Source organism: Desmodus rotundus, chromosome 7, assembly GCF_022682495.2.
Source record: "Desmodus rotundus isolate HL8 chromosome 7, HLdesRot8A.1, whole genome shotgun sequence".
NCBI classification, from domain to species: Eukaryota; Metazoa; Chordata; class Mammalia; order Chiroptera; family Phyllostomidae; genus Desmodus; species Desmodus rotundus.
The window spans coordinates 101,728,327-101,744,236 of record NC_071393.1 but is presented as its reverse complement, the minus strand read 5'-3'; the positions used below and the strand labels follow the sequence as shown (position 1 = coordinate 101,744,236).

General features: G+C 51.4%; 1 protein-coding gene across 4 annotated transcripts in view; it reads right to left on the bottom strand.

The window, feature by feature from the left end:
- The window catches only part of SAMD4A (sterile alpha motif domain containing 4A), a 196,206-nt gene that overhangs the window by 12,952 nt on the left and 167,344 nt on the right, over positions 1 to 15,910 (bottom strand). For all 4 annotated transcript variants that reach the window (XM_045201852.2, XM_045201856.2, XM_045201855.2 and 1 more), the window contains 4 exons: positions 11,872 to 12,205; positions 10,563 to 10,648; positions 5,476 to 5,594; positions 1,103 to 1,304 (listed from right to left, as the gene is read on the bottom strand). In XM_045201852.2, coding sequence (XP_045057787.2) covers positions 1,103 to 1,304; positions 5,476 to 5,594; positions 10,563 to 10,648; positions 11,872 to 12,205 — 741 coding nt within the window. The remainder of the gene's footprint in view (positions 1 to 1,102; positions 1,305 to 5,475; positions 5,595 to 10,562; positions 10,649 to 11,871; positions 12,206 to 15,910) is intronic.

Below are 15,910 nucleotides of genomic sequence, written 5' to 3'. Positions count from 1 at the left end.
CAGGCCCCTCTCTCTCTCTCACTACCTCCAAACCCTTTTTATCCCTTTCGTTGCCTTCATTTCTCCTGTTGTTTTTCTTGGAAAAGCAGGGGGGTAGGGGACGCGGTGTGTGTCTATAAAACATTTGCAACAAAAAGCACCAAGTATTTCAGGGCTCTCGTTTGATTTTTCTTTGAGATTCTTAGTTTACTACAAAACGAGGGGGAGAAAAAAGAACCTCCCGGTTGGCAAGGCGCTGGCACAACCCAGCTTGTGTTAACTGTCCCCCAGCGTCTCACTGGTGACCTCCCCTTGAACTGACCTGGGGGTTGCCCGCCATGACCAGCAGGTGGGGCTTTCTCAGACTCTCTGCTGCTTTCCCTGGGGAATGAGTCCCGCCTGTCTTGCCTGGAGCTGTTTTCCGGTTTTCAAACTGATCTGTCATCCCTAAATTTCTCAAGACAACCCAGAACCTCAGACCCTCTTGTGTCCCTCCAATCCCAGCCACAGCCTGCATGGCCTCACAAGGCTGGGGGCAAACAGCAGGAAGGCACTGGGCAGGGTGGGGGGGGCGGAGAGAGAGGAGTGAGAAGAGGAGGGACAGAGGTTGGCTCCACCTCACACAGCAAGAACCTCTGTGCAGCCTGGCCTTGCCTGGCCTTCAACTCTCCTCTGACAGCCTCTCTCGGCTCCTTTCTGTGGATTCTCCACCACAGCCCGGGTCATGACAAAGGCTAAGAAAGCTCCTTAGATGTTCGGGTTTCTCTGGTATCCAGATTTGGGAGGTGGTGAGGCCTGCTGGGGCAAGTCAAGGGTCGAGGCAAATAATAAACAGGTCTTAAATTTCTGCCTTAAAGGCCCCTTGTGTGGGACCCCCAAAGTTAAAGTGGTCCCAGCAGCATCCTAAGCAGTCCTCCCCTGAGGCCAGGTGCAGCCCTGGCCTTGATCTGTCTCCCAGATAGCCAGTGCAAAGGACGCTGGGTACTGCAGAGGACAGGGACAGCTGTCTCTCAGTTTGGCCTTCCTTGTTTTCTCCCCTTGCCTTGGGGTCATCTGGGGAAACATCCTGAAGCCTCTGGCGCTGAGCTGGGCGGTCCACCCTCGTGCCCGGGGCAGAACCAACCTGTCTTCCTGGTTTCATGATGGTGGGGGTGGCTGCGGTGTTGCGCTGGGTGGAGCTGACGAACCCACTGGTGCCCAGGAGGCCAAGGCGGGCGGAGGGGACATTCCGAGAAGGGATCTGGTACTGGCGGGGGTTCCGTCTGCCCATGCCACCGCCCACAGAGCCGGCTGTCGGGAGGGAGTTGGACTGCCCAAAGCCGCGACTGTGGGAGTGAACAGAGAAGAACGGGAGAGGCATGGGTCCCCCTCAGCCCTTCTCAGCCCCGAAGCTGCCAGTGGGACGCCTCTTGGGGTCTGCTCACATTTGACAGTTAGGAGGCTTCTGGGGTACCCCGGGCTCTGAACCAGGAAAGGGCTGTGATAAACATGGCAGCTAACATGTGAGAGCGAATATTACGTACACCGTCACAGCACTTTTACACGGATTCTTCAACCCTCCAGCAACCCCGTGAAGTAGGCACTCTGTCCCCTTTTATTTGCAGCTGGAGAAGTAAAACAGAACTTAAGGGTTTTGCGAAGGTCACACAGCCAGTAGGGGGCAGTGCTGGCAGCCCAGAAGTTGAATCAACGTGCTCTTGGGCCTTCTTCCCAGCTGCGTCACAGGACCCAGAGCACTCACGCCTGTCAGGAGGCCACACAGCAAGAAAGTGGCGCAGCCAGGCTCAGTGATCCTTCCAGCGTACCACAGTCTTTCTGTCTGTGTGGTAGACTTGGAGAGTGGGCCTGAGAGCCCCCAAGGGAGTCAGTTCCTGGAGGAAAACGGTGGTGTCTTTCCTCATCCAATCTGCATGTCCCACAGCTGAATCAGCCCCTAGCACAGTAAACGCAGGTGGAATGAATGAAAGAATGAATGACCCTCTGCCACCAGATGGAGGAGCTGATCCCACGTCTGGGGCTCTGACTCCAGGTACAGAGCAGGGATATGAGAATGGAGATGGTGTGTGTGCAAGCGCTCTGGACCTAGGACCCTCAGGCCCTCCCTGCAGAAAGACCCGGAGGTTCCATGCTTCCCCTGGACCCAGGCAGGAAGGCTGCTGGAGACCCTGGCACCGCACTCGGACGCTGTGCTCCCATTGCTCCTGTGACCTCATCGCCAAAGAACGTGTCCTCTCTAACATGCCTCAGGTTCTGGGAGGGTGCGCAGCAGCCAGCAGGGTTTCAGGAACCAGCACATTCTTTCCAAGAAGAGTCAGCTTTAGTCATTCACTGATGTTTAAGTCCGAATGCTTTACCTCCAATGGCCACAAGATGGAACAGACTTGCTTTCCCAGCCGTGCAGGGGAGGTTTGTACCAAGCCTGTGACGAGGAGACTCCGGGAGACAGGGCTGACGTAGTTGAACCAGTTGAGGGTGAAGGGGTGGGGGTGGGGGTGGGGGTCCTGCAAAACATTCATTTCCTGAGAGTTTTGTATGCATAGGGGGAGGGGCATCTAAGCCCTCAGCACAGTTGATCTCACAAAATGTTTCTCTTCTCCCCAGAATTCCTACATTTCCTAGGGAGAGAAAGGGGGTGGTGAAGAGGATTCCACGGGGAGCTGCCTGCACTGGACTTCTGGGCCACGTCTGCCCACTTCTAGGCACTTGCGGCGCAGGAAGGAGGCCCAAACTGCACAGGCTCGTCTGCGTGTGATGAGAAGGGGGCGCTCCCGAGTTCTGGGTCACTTTGTTTATCTCCTCCTTTCTCCCTTTTCTTCCCTTCTTTCTTCTTTGACTAAGGTTTAAAATGTTCACTTTAAAAGGAGAAATTTGAGCCAGGAGGAATAGGAGTAATTTCTTGTGATCGCAGCAGAGACCTCCTCTGGAGGAAGGACAATCCGACGGAGTGACAGGTGGAGAGCAAGCAGTGGTGGCTTTTTTTTAACTGTGAAAACTAGGCCTTTGGCTTTTGGAGTCAGAATTGTGGCCACCTGGTAGATGATTCAGTATTCTGCTAAGCCTTTTCCTTATTTAGTGCGAATGGCTTTTTTTTTTTGGCTCATTTTCCATTTTGGTTGGATTTTTAAAAAGTTATTTCATATGCAAAGTACAGTAGTCAATGAATGATGCTAAAATGATTTGTGCTTTCGGGAAGGCGAGAATGCATCTTAAGCAATATCATGTGGGTAGAGGGTTCTGTCGTGGGACACTTAGTCACCGGAGGAATGAGGGCTCTAGGTGCTCCTGAGGTTAGGACTCACTGGGCAGTATGTGGCTGTAAATCCCAGAACATTCTGGGATAGAATGAGTGGGGAAGGGGAGAGTTTGGCTAGGTCTTCTTTCTAATGCCGGTAGGGCCCCCACCACGGCATCCTTAACTGGTTATTACAAAGCCAGTCCTGTTGAATGCTACCACTGCCGGCAACCAGAGTGAACACTTAGGTTACCTAAGATCACTAGGCTCAATGAAATAATCGCTCTTTCTGGGGAGAGAATAAAGCGACAAAAGTACATTTTCATTTTTCATTCTCTTGTTCTGTCCATCGGCATCTCTCTTTCTCTGCCTTCCTAAATCTAACCAACTGATTTCATTACCTTGAAATGCATTAAAAGACTGAATAAGAACCAATTAATCTGGGATTTGTGATAATTCAAGCAGGGGCTGGGCTGCAGTTCCCGTGTATTATTGGAGAAACAGGTCTTCAAAGCAAATTAATAGCATAAAAAGATCCCGGAGGTTATACTTAGCAGAACAAATTACTTTCTAGAGATTTAGCAACCTCCAGCTGAACATCTACAATCAATGATTGTATTCATTCTTACCTAATCAATAAAAGGAGGTCTATTGGAACTCCAATCTGCAAACCTTGGGTTAGCCCAATACATGCTTTTGATAGTAACACTCTAGAGAGGTCAAGGTTGATGGGAACTCTGATGCAAACCAAGGATAAGGCAGGGCAGAAAGAGGCAGGGAATGAAAGTTCTGGGAGGAGCAACAAAGAACTTAAAAGCTCTATCTTCATCTTCAACCTCTAGGTTCTTTCTTCCTTTTAGAACTTGTCTCCCAATGGGTTGGTGTTGCAAGACGGGTCTGGAACCTCCTCCTCTTCCTTGGGAGAAGTCTTGCTTCTGCTGCCCTTTACAAGGAGAGAGCGAGCCTGGGAAACAGGCAGCCCGAGGAGGAGGAGGCTGAAGAGCAGGCCTGGCCTTTCATCTGGGTGCAGAGGTGATCCAGGAAGGCCACCCCTGGAGGTCTTGGGGCCAGGGGGTGGGAAATAGAAAGTTGCTTGACCTGCCCATCTTTTCTGCACATGCGCCAAAGGCCAGAGAGATGCCTGGCCTCCAGAGCAGTGAAGAGCGCTGACTTTGGAGCTGGTCTCACTGGTCGGAATCCTGGATGCCACGCGCTACCAACCCCTCCGTAAAATCAGGTTAACAGTAGCTCCTCTACCTCATATGGTTGTTGCAAGGATTGAATGTATTAATATTCTTAAAATGCTTGGATACCACTTGGCACATAAATAATGGTGGAATATGATAATTTAATTTTTACATAAATCTTTAATAAAGACTTTTCACAAATCCAATTGGCCTTACCTCCTTTAAATAATATGAAACAGTGATGTTTTAAGTCACACGCAAATGAGTGTTAAAGATTTTAACAACCCAGACTGAGCTTCCTATATGCACCGAGAAATGAATTCAGAACCTTTTTGGTGCAAGTGAAAAAATTATTATTTATTTGCTCATCTTTAAAAATGTAAAATAGAATGTTGATATTTTTAGGATGTTTGCGTCATCATTCCCTTGTCTCCCCAAAATTCCCTGTCACTCTTCAAGGCTTAATCCACTAGACTGTCTTTAATATGCAATTGGATCCCTCAGTTTAAAGCCAGATTAAGGTAATGGGGTCTAAAGTACAATGAGGCTTATTTTTATCTGCATCCAAGAAGCTGAAGTACTATGAAAAATCAAGAATGGTGCTGCTCCACTCTTAGATTGCAGCTCAGACCAAAATAGACTAGCACTGGGCTCTTCACCCTGCCACCAACTATAATTAGCTTGTCTGCAGCTAGAAGAGAGAAAAAAATTACACTACCACTTAAGGTGCTGATAGAACAATCCATTTTTGTCCTTTCAGAGCCCCCTTTTGGGGATAAACTGCCAAGTATTCTGCTGGCATTCATTAAATCATACCCACTCTCCGCATCTGGACTACCACTGTCATTTTGACAATGTAAATTGAGTTACAAAAGATCGCATTCAGCTCTTCCTCTGGGAATGCTTTCCCTCTACAGCCTTTCCCAACCCCACCTGTTTAAGGAATGCGACTTGGAACTCGCCCCAGGGTGCCCTGGTGAACAAGGAATGCCCTGCCTTGTCCTGCCTCAGGAACCCAGGCAGGCAATGAGGCACCTGGAACCACCATGCATTGCAAAGAATGAAATTCCAACATACTTTCTTTGCTGTCGATATCCTGATATGTCTAGAAGGGTTTTCCGAGGGAAAGACCGAAAGAGCTTCTGCACCTGCTGTTTCCATGACAACAATCTTTTTTTCTGCGTCTCTGTAAATGCCTGCAAAAACAAACAGGACTTTTTAATGGGTGACGCAACCTGGCATTAGAGGGAGAAACATGCAGTTAATAGGGGAAAACATCGGCGTCTCTGCAGTTGCCTTTTTTTTTTCACCTGTTTCCAAGCTGGTTCAAACAGCAGTCAGTTTTATTTGCGAGCTGCTTGTATGGAAAATTCAAATTACTTGGCATTGGAGGTGCCTGGTAAAGTACATGCATTAAGCTTTCCATAACCCTCAGTTTTGGTTGCATTTCTGGCAGGTCCATACCCTCCTTCCTTTTCCTCTGACTCCATTCTGGACTCAATTTATTAACCAAGAATAAATTGCAAAATTGATTGTTGAATTCGCTGGTTTTTGCAGGCCCCCTGCATTTTCATAATCAATGGAAATGCTAAACCACTCCAAAAATCAATTTGCTTGATGGTGTGTGGACACCCTGAGTGGTTAGCTGGGTTTTAGAAAATGGAGTATATAGTCTCCACATCTCAGGCCTAGGCTGAGAAATCTCTGGTTAAGGGATCCTGTGCCCTACCAAAACCCCCGTGCGTGTCCTAACCTAAACTTTGTCTAAAGTTTAGGAAGATGGGTAGATCCGATGACTCCTCATGTCTTTTCTAGTAAAACTGGTGTTTGGGGTGTTTTGCCTACTGCCCTGTAATATGCTGTCACGTATACCATGTCCCCTGTCGTGGGCACCATGGCCCAGGGGAGGACTTTCAGGGGTTTTGTGTCTCCAGGGCGGAGACTCTCAAATTCATGGTCTACAGACTTCCCCGAAGAGATGTTCACATGCGGGTTCAGGGCCCGTCCTCCACACCCAGAGCCTGCCTTAACAGATTCGGAGGGGACTCGGGGTTGTGTCGGCAGCAAGTGTCCTCGTAATTCTGCTGCAGGAAGAACTTGGTCATGGAGTGTTCTAGAGGGTGAGGAACGCACACACCACATAGGAATCCCCTGTCAGGTATCTAGAACTGTGGTCCAGACGCTGTGGGAAATCCATCAGATTTGACAGATGAGCATTAACAATGATGGAGAGAACACGCCTAAGTAGTTTTGTCAATAAAGCATGAAATTTAAGTAGCAATAAGCTATTACTTAGAATAACAGACTACATGACTATATTCCATGAAGGTAATAGATTCCTTAAACAGAGAAAAAAAATGACAGCTTAATTTTCTTCCAATGACATTGAATCTTTAAGGACCTAAACACAGGAGAGCTACATGAACAAAAGCAAAAAATGTTAGTCATATTGTAGAAAAGTTATTTACTGGCAAAGCCTTTCCTCCTGGGTGACCTTAGCCAGGCGCCATGAAGGGTATTCATCAAGGAGGGCTACCAGCCAAGGGACCTAGTGCAGAGCCCCTCTAAGGTGCAGAGCCCCCTCTAAGTTGAGTGGCAGATGGTCTCATGGCCAAAAGGTGAGGACGTGGTCCTCCTCCAGGGTCTCTCTCATTTGGTGGTGGTGCTTGGTGAGTGTCCAAATGCACTTGAGCACCTCTGAAAAGAGCAAAAGGCAAACCCTTCTGCTGGACTAATAAAGGGAAGGGTAGATTTTGCTTCTGACCGGCTTATCCAGCCAAGTTAAGTGAGGACATAAGATGTAGGCACTGTGGTCAAGATGACCTGAGGAGGAGGGTCCAGCCCAGAGGGTCAGAGAAAGGCCCCGGATGCATGTGGCAGGGCATGAGCCCTACACGCCCTTGTGCGAGTTCCTCTACTCAAGACTCTGTTCCTTCCAAAAACTGAGCATACTAACACCCCCCTCAGAGAGACACGGTCAGGTTTAAATGAGATAACACCTGAAAAGCACTCAGAATACGTAGCACATGCCTGGCTGTTAGCAATGATTCAATACACGCTGCTCACAGATACTCTAACCCGACCTTTTCAGTGGCATAGACCAGCCCTTTGGGGGTGGTGTATGAAGGTTCATCATGGTCGGTGTTCAACAGGCACCTTAGCGCCCAGCGAATGAGTTGGAGGTCTCAAAACTAGAGTACTGGGCTGGTCTGCAGCCAGCCTGAAGGACAGCCTGAGTTTCAAGTGACAAAGTTTCCCTTTATCGATGTGCGTTTAAAGAGTTTCCACATATGAACATCAGTTCATACATGACATCTCCCGTGGTGGCAAAGAGCATCCACACAGATGGAAATGTAGACACTTCCACAGAGAGGTCAGTTCATTCACTCAGCACAGGGGCACCAGGCTCCTGTTGCAGACAGGGAGCAAGCCCCCTGGCAGTGCCGAGTGAGTGTGGTGGCCGGTTCTTCTCCATCCTGGAAGCTGCAGCCGGGAGGCACAGAGAGGAGCCGGGTCATGACCAGCTCAGAGGGGTTTCTGAAAGCTGGCTCCTGTGCATGCGTGCCGGCACTATTGCTGTTGGCTGAGGTGGCTGATACCACACCTCAGCTCCTCCGCTGGCAGCTCTGGGTTGGGCTGGAGGGGAAGGAAGACTCCACACTACAGACTGCCCAGACAAAGCCAGTCAGCCACTACTGAATCTTCTGTCCCTGTCAGGCCCAGACCAATATGTCTGTCTAGAGGAAGATGTGTCTCATGGCTTTTGTGGCTGGATTAAAAGCCTCATAAAGGGGACAAGAGCTCATCTTCCTAGAACCTTCTCAAGACGGCAAGGAAGCAAGACTCCTGGGGTTACAATCCATGAGACGAAGTGATTAGTCTCAGATACAAAATTCAGAACTTTCCTGTCCTTCCTTTGACTACTCTGGGGAGTCAGTCCCTTCATCCCTGGGGAGGAAGGAAGGCACCTTGGAATTGTCAACATGCTCACCTTCCAGGTGGCTGTGAAAGGGAGCCCTGTCTCTGGAGCCCAGCCTAACCTCCAGCCAGGGTGCAGACTGTGCCTCCGAGGGCCTCTCAGGGAGGGTGTGTTCTGCACACACAGAATAGCCCGAGGCTGTGGAAAATTATTCAGACGTGCTTCCTCTTTCTCGAACTGAAATAATAAAAAGGTTTGAACAACATTTTCCTTTCCAAAGCAGAGTGCAGGCCCCTCTATCCTGACAGTAATTCAGGCAAGCAGACCCGGCTCCAGGCCCTTTCTGCCCATGACTCCTGTTACCAAGAGGCCCCTCTCCTGCAACGGGGCCTCTTGCCGGCAGATGAGTACACACAGTGCCGTCTTTGCATGGATCACTTGGGCAACCGGGGAGGAAAAGTGGAAAGAAGCAGAAAGAAGAGCCAGGATGCCAAGGGAGGGCATGATGAGGCAGGACAGGGAGAAGAATCAGGCCGCAGCTTCGGGGCTGGAGCAGACCAATGAGGAAGCTGGGCACTGTCCGGCCGAGGCAGTTGGAGGACTCATTACTTTGTCTCATGGGATCAGCTGACTTGAGGCGAGGTGGAGGTAACTTGCCCTCCCGTATCTTAAAAGCTCAATGCTGAGAGTGAATGTGAGAAAGGAAGTAGGAACCTTGTTTGCTTTTTCACAAGTTTAAAGGTTCCCTTTATCATCCCTCTGGAAATCCACCTTGAAGGTCCTCTCCTAACTATACGCAGAACACCCAATGCTGCCCTCTGCCTGGAGCACTCCTCTGCCTTCTTCCTTAGTCCCTGCCACTGAGACTCAGCTTGCCTTTCACGGCTAGCTTAGGGGCGGTTTCCCTCTGAGGAAACGCCCATTTTTGCCTCTGGTAGGTGCCCGCCACTCCTTGTCTGGGCTCTGGGCACACTGGGAGGACCTCATCAGAGGCTTTACCATCACGTATGTGATTACCTGTCACAATGTAAGCTGCCAGGGCCAGGGTGCTCAATGCTTAATAAATATCTATGGAATGAATGAGTTCTAAAATTCGTCAATGTGACCTATCTCCTTTCTGCGGCTTTCTGCTGGTCAAAACAAGTGCAGCGGCAGGATTGGAAACAGAAAAGTTTGAGTTGGGGGTTGAGGAGAGGCACACCCAAGAACTGATGCCACTGTGAGAGAAAATTGCAAAAATGAGAGGTTAGGGGGTAGAGGCGGTGTGGCTGGGGTGGAAACCCGGAGGGAGACTGTACACCTGCAGTGAGGAGGGGTGGAGTGAGGCCATGGAGGTGGGGGCCCCAGAGAACTGCCCACAGCAGCAGGAGGGTGGTGGGGGCCAGACCGCTGCCCTGCGTATCTCCCAAACTGGGCTCACTGGACTCCCGGGGTTCTGGCTGCCACCGTGGCAAAGGTGAGGAGACTTGGAGGCCTTTACCATCTTATCCTGATGTCAAAAGCTCACAGAAGGACCTCAGTGCCCTAGATTTACCCAGTCCTAAGTTTCCTAAGGCCTAGACTTTGTCTCTGTGACTCTTTGGAGGAGAGCTGCCAAAGAAGCCATTGTTGGGGTCATGGATCCGAGGCACAACCACCTGTCCCCACAGGTCACTCGGGGCAGCTGTGACCAGTACCGGCCTCGCTCAGTCATGAAGGTTGCACCAGCTTTGTGAGTCTGGTAGGCCTGGCTCCAGCCTGCCTCAGTTACCCTTCAAAAGGACGTATGGCGAAATACAAATCCCATGAAACTCACAAATCCAACCCCAGAAGAAGGGCCGTGAAAACACACAACACATACACATTGTTTCTTCAGCACACTCCTTCTCCACACCTTCCTCAGATTCCCTGGAGCCAAAAGGCAAAATGTTTCAAAACAAAACTTCTGAAAGACTTGAAAACATCAAGGGCCAGGGGCAGGACTGTGTGCTAACCACCCCCCAGGCTCGACCCCTCAGGGATGGTTTCAGAGTCAGAAGTTTGTCTCCGGCCGTGTCCCTCACAGCAGAACTCAGTCTAGATGAATCGTTGGGCGCCTAAGTGACCTACGAGCTGTGTCTAGGTTTGAGGCCGCCGCAGCGGAGCTATGATGACAGCTACCCCACAAAAACAGGTTGGTGGAGACCCAAATGATCCCATCGCAGCAACGCCGAGAACCGTGTCCAAGCAATGAGAAAAAAGCTTTGTGAAAACTGTCACAACTCACCTCATGAATTAGACACTTGTCTATGAGCTGTAAATAGGAACTTATATTCTCCTCATCAGGTCTGGAGACCAAGAGCTGTGTGCACACTGTGTAAAAAAAAGAAGGAAGATGAATTAGAAAAATGCATACCCACCCTAACCTGGCGATCTGCCTCTACTTTCCTTTCAGGACTAACACTTGGAGAGGTATGTGTGCCAGTGGCTTTACATAAGGCTCACAAAGAGGGCCAGGAGGCTCTTCATTCCACGGAAGTCAAAGGCTCGGTCACCACGGGAGCCCTCGCCTCGAGAAGCCCCTTCGATTAATTCCAGGCATACCATTCTATATTAAGCCTTCTGCAATCCTTCCCGAGACAGACACTCTGGGAGAGGAAGAACGCAGCAGTGTCCTGAGCTCTATCTTTGAAAGAGGCTCCTTTTGAGAGGGAGTTCAAAGGCATCAAAGACCATCCACATTATTAGAGAGCAGTCTCCATGGTTTTATGAATGAACTGCGCCCCTAATTTGGAGGAATCAAGCTGGCCTGTGCTTTAGGACGTGAGATGTGTGGGCACGCCCGTGAGCGGGAAGCCTGCTCCTCCATCATTGGAGGGTTATTTCTCACAGTGATACACGTGTTTATACAGGTGCATCAGGACCTCCCCCCCCCCAGGGCTGTCAGTTGGGGGGGGTGCTCTTACCCAAAGGGCTGTGTGCGCATCCTGCCCTGCCCTGCCCTGGAGGCACACGCAAAGCATGGCCGTGGTGCCTGCGTAGTCCGTGCACGGCCCGGGCTGACTTTGGCCCAGCGATTTTCAACTGGTGGGCTGTGACCATTTTTAAAACTTGCAGCCCCTGACTATTTAGTCGCAGGCACTGACCTCTTTTCCCTTAGACTGTCAAATAAAAAATGACAACAGCCAACACAACAATAGCCGTCTGGTGTGAATGAATCAAAAGTATACCTATGTTTTTTGTCATATTGGCAAAAAATATATTTTTTGGTGTGCAGTAGAATTTTAGTAATTGGTTTATGTGTGCCATGAGATGAAAAAGCTTGAAAATTGCTGCTGTAGCCTGGGGGTCCAAGGCCCAGTGAGCACTCTTCCAGGGGGTCCCCGCAGCCCTGGTCTGGGGGGGTGGGAGACGCCTGAGCTCAGAACCAAGTACCTTCACCCCTAGGGCCACACTTCCTCATCTGTGCAGTGGGCTAACCACTTGGACTGGGGTGGGCAGGTTCCCCAGCACCCAGGGGAAGCCGCTCGGGGACTGGCAGCCCTGGTTACCGGCGCTGAGAGAACACAAGGGGGAGGTGGGGAATCAGGCTCTACCTTTCCCCATGACACGGGTGAACTGCCCGGGCAGGTCTCCCTCCGGCAGCGGGGCGACAGCCATCTCCCCGTCACAGCTGCTCAGCTGGTGCGGCTGGAGCCCGCCACTGGCCCCAGCAGAGGTGGTGGCGGTCGCACCAGGGGCCGCAACACTGTCCTTGCAGTCGGGGCTCTGGCTCTCGGGGCCCATGAGTGAGGGCGGGTGCGGGGCCTGGGGCTCCCGGAGGCGAGCCTCAGGGGTGGCGCTCGGGGAGCTGTAGGCCTTGATGGGGGTCAGGATCATCTGGTGCAGCTCCTGCAGTGGGATGCGCAGGTTGCCCCCCTCGATGATGTCCTGGAAGGTCAGAGGGAGAAGGCCTTCTGTTAGGGTCAGGGAACCCACTTCCGACGCCTCCCCTGCTCGCCCCGAGCTGTTCCCAGACAGGACTACCCGCCTCTGAACTGTAACATTCTTTGGTAAAGCAACCATATTAATTTGATCATTCTAGTGTTAGCCCAGGTCGAAAACTTGGAATATACAGATAGGTATAGTGAGGAAAATATACATCACCCGAAAACCCCACTACCTAGAGATGATTACTGAAATGATTTTGGCCCGTTTCCTTCCCTAGCTTCTTTAGCGCCTCTTTATAAAATGCATTTCTATGGCTTCCATTCACATACTCCGGCTGCATAATGGGGTTAGGTCAGACGGTGGCTTCCTGGCCTGACTGCCATTGGTTTTAAACGGAGGAACCTGGCCCTTCACGCCTCGTTCAGTCCCCCCCACAGAAATCGCAAGGTGGCAGTAAAAGCACAGACTCCAGGGTGGGTGTTGGGCTTCGAATTCTGACACTACTGTGTGACCTTGGGTAAATGACTTAACCTATCTGTGCCTCAGTTTCCCTGTGTATAAAATGAAGATAACACTCATACCTGCCTCACCAGACAGTTGTGATGATATTAACATTTGTAAAGCTGCAGGTCAGTGTCTGTTTTCATGTCCTGTGCTTCTTTGTTAAATTAGTAAGTGAGCCCCCACGTGCCAGGCACTGGGCCAGGGATGGGGGTACGACGGGAGAGCCTTTAGGGTTCCCTCAGACAGTCTACCTCCTGCCACGAGATGAACAGTCACTGTGCTAGAGGCTGAGGTGCTGTGAGGGGGGGCTTTCACAGGGGTGACAATGGAGCAGGAACCCAAAGGAGCCTGGGCATGAGGGTCCTGGGAGAAGGTGCTCCAGGCAGAGGCCGCGGCGAAGGCAAAGGCGCTGAGGTGGGAGCATGCCCGCAGTGGGAGAGGAACAGCAGGGAGGCCCGTGGGGCAGCAGGGTGGGTGAGGGGAGGAGGGTGAGAAATGGGATCCGAGGAGCCATGTGGGCCTGGGCGTGGAGGCCTGCAGGCTGAGGCAGGGCCGCAAGAATGTCTTCTAAATGAATGGGAGATCAGGGAAGGTTTGTCACAGGGGCGAGACATGTTTTCTGTGAATCATTCTAGGGAGAAAGACATGTAAGAAAGATGTGTATTATGATGTATATAACTGCATACACTATATACACAACTTTATAAATGAGATCCTTCTGCACATGTGATTTGATATACTGAGCATTATATATTAGGAAAAGGAGTGGAGGTTGATCCTGACAGACATTTACCTTCATGTCAGTTGCTCACAGAGGCGCAGAACAGGCTCAGACACCTGTGGTTGGAGGTCAGGGCCAGGACAGGGGTCTTCCCTGGCAAGGTGGGTGGGCCCAGCCCCTGGCCACAGCACTGCCCAGTGTGCATGCAGCAAGCCTCGCCCTGGGACCCCGGAAGGGCACTGGCCACCAGGGCCCTGACTGCTAAGGAAGGTTTAAACCTCTGAGAGCCCAGAATAGCGAGGACATGACTTTAAAAGCTTGAGTACCAATCCATTCCTGGGATCCTCTCTTACCAAGAAAAATCGCTTGATCATGTCAGAGCACACAAGCATAAGGAATGCGATCATTTCTGTGCCCAGACTTTCTAATCAATCAATTAGTGAGGGGAAACCTGAGGACGGCGGCCTTGCACAGACATGTTTCAGTTCTGCGCAGTGAAACACCAAGAGCCCTGCTCTGTCATTGGCGGGACCCTGCTTTGTCCAGGGAGTTGGAAGCAGAGCCCGACCTGTACCTTAGCCTAGTTGGCACCCAGGGGTTCTGAGGGCGGGGCGGGGGGGGGGAATGCTAAGTAGCCACTGGAATTATCTCAATCCTGGCCAGGGCCACTGTTGGGCCTTCTTTAAGGGAGAGAGTACATTTTTCCTTCTAAACCTGGCAGATATGGCCATTGGGAGAACACCCGCAGCCTGTGCTGGCAAGCCTGATGCGTGAAGTAGGGCGCCCCTGATCATTCCCAGTTTTCCTGTTGCCCAGACTGCACTGGCCCTTTCCCAGAATCTGGTTCTGTCACGTGACTGCTTCTCTGACTTTGGACTTGGTAATCTGGTTCAGGGCAGGGCACATGGAGGCAAGCTGGCCGGCCCATGCCAGGAGAGCACCTGCTGCCCTTTCTAACCCAACTCTGTGCCAACTGGACCCCCGCCTTGAGGTCCTCCAGTTACTGCCAACCTCCCAACCAGCACCTGGGGTGCGGGGGGTTCCAATCGCTTTGCCCAGCTCCTATCCAAGGAGGGAAAGGAAAGGAGAGAAGGGGTGAGGCTTCCCCATGAGGCAGAGGGCGGCCTATCTGGGGGATCGTATGCATCTTGCTGTGCCACCCCACACAGCACCTACCACGGTGGCGAGCAAATATGCGCTTGTGACACTATCAACTTCCACCAAAGCCTCTCTTGCTCGTCAAGTGGCAAGAAGGCCTCCGTAGGCTTACTCAGTGATGGGGAAGAAGATTTTGATTTTACTATGAGCTGAAGTCTTTCAAACTCTCTCATACCCTCGGGTGGGCTCATTTATTATTTGGTTCTTCCCTATCTCCTGGTGCTCCTCAGGGTCTGTCCTCAGCTCTTAAGACTCCACACACTTCTGGGGACTACCAACTACCATTCCGACTACCATTTGCACACCGATGACCCACACTGAGTATTTCAAGCCCCGGTGAAGTCCAGACTTGTTCTTCTGGCCGCTGACTTGCCACTCCTGTCTGGCTGTCCCACAGGTACCTCGGGCTCAACCCAGCACACTGAACTCTGTGTCTGCCACACAAGGAACTCCTCCCGCATTTTTTGTTTGCAAATGGCATGGCATCCAGGCCAAGCCCCCTTCCCAGGCCTGGACTCTTGCTAAATGACCTTTCTGATCCTTGACCCTCGCAGCCCCTGCTTTGGCTCAAGGGCCCACCAAGACTGGCTACAGGCTCCTAACATGTCTTCCAGCCAGCACGGGCTCCTTCCTGGGTTGTCTCCTCACCACTGCAGTGCGGTGTGTTCCTGTCCAGGAAGATGTCCCCACCGGCCTTGGCAATGACTGGGTCACGCTAAGTTGTGAGAGTTCTGGCTACATGTGTATCTGACACGATGCAGCCCCGAGGTCCCGAGGCCAGAAGCCAGTGTTACTCCGCACGTATTACTCACAATTAGCCTCCAGTGGATGGGGTAAATCTAGCTCAAGGCAGCTGTGCGTCAGAGGTCAGTAACTGAGTAGAACAGCTCTGGAGGCAGACCTCTGGACACAGAGCTTATCAACAGTGGCTTAGGGCGGGCGGGAGCCCAGCTATCTCCTTAGAAATCTCCAGGTTCTATGTGAGGTCAGAATGCACAGGAGGCAAGGGCGGGGTGACAGCATTTCCAACAGCACAATCAGCTGAGGATGTCTGGAATGCCAGATAAATGGCTAATCTGCGTCTGTCCTGGTGGCCTAAGTAAGCAAAAGGTTAAAGCCTCTCCTGCCCGTGAGGAGCAGAAGAAACCCAGTTCCCAGAGAAAGGAGAACAGAGCCAGGGGCCAAGTCCTTGGTGGATGCTGAGGAGAGTTCGTCCCCACTCTGAGGCCATCAGCTCCTGAGGGGACGAACACACAAGTCTGAACTTGGGTATTCTGAAGCAAGTTCAACATGATGGTCTCCCAGACACAAGCTTTCCTCCT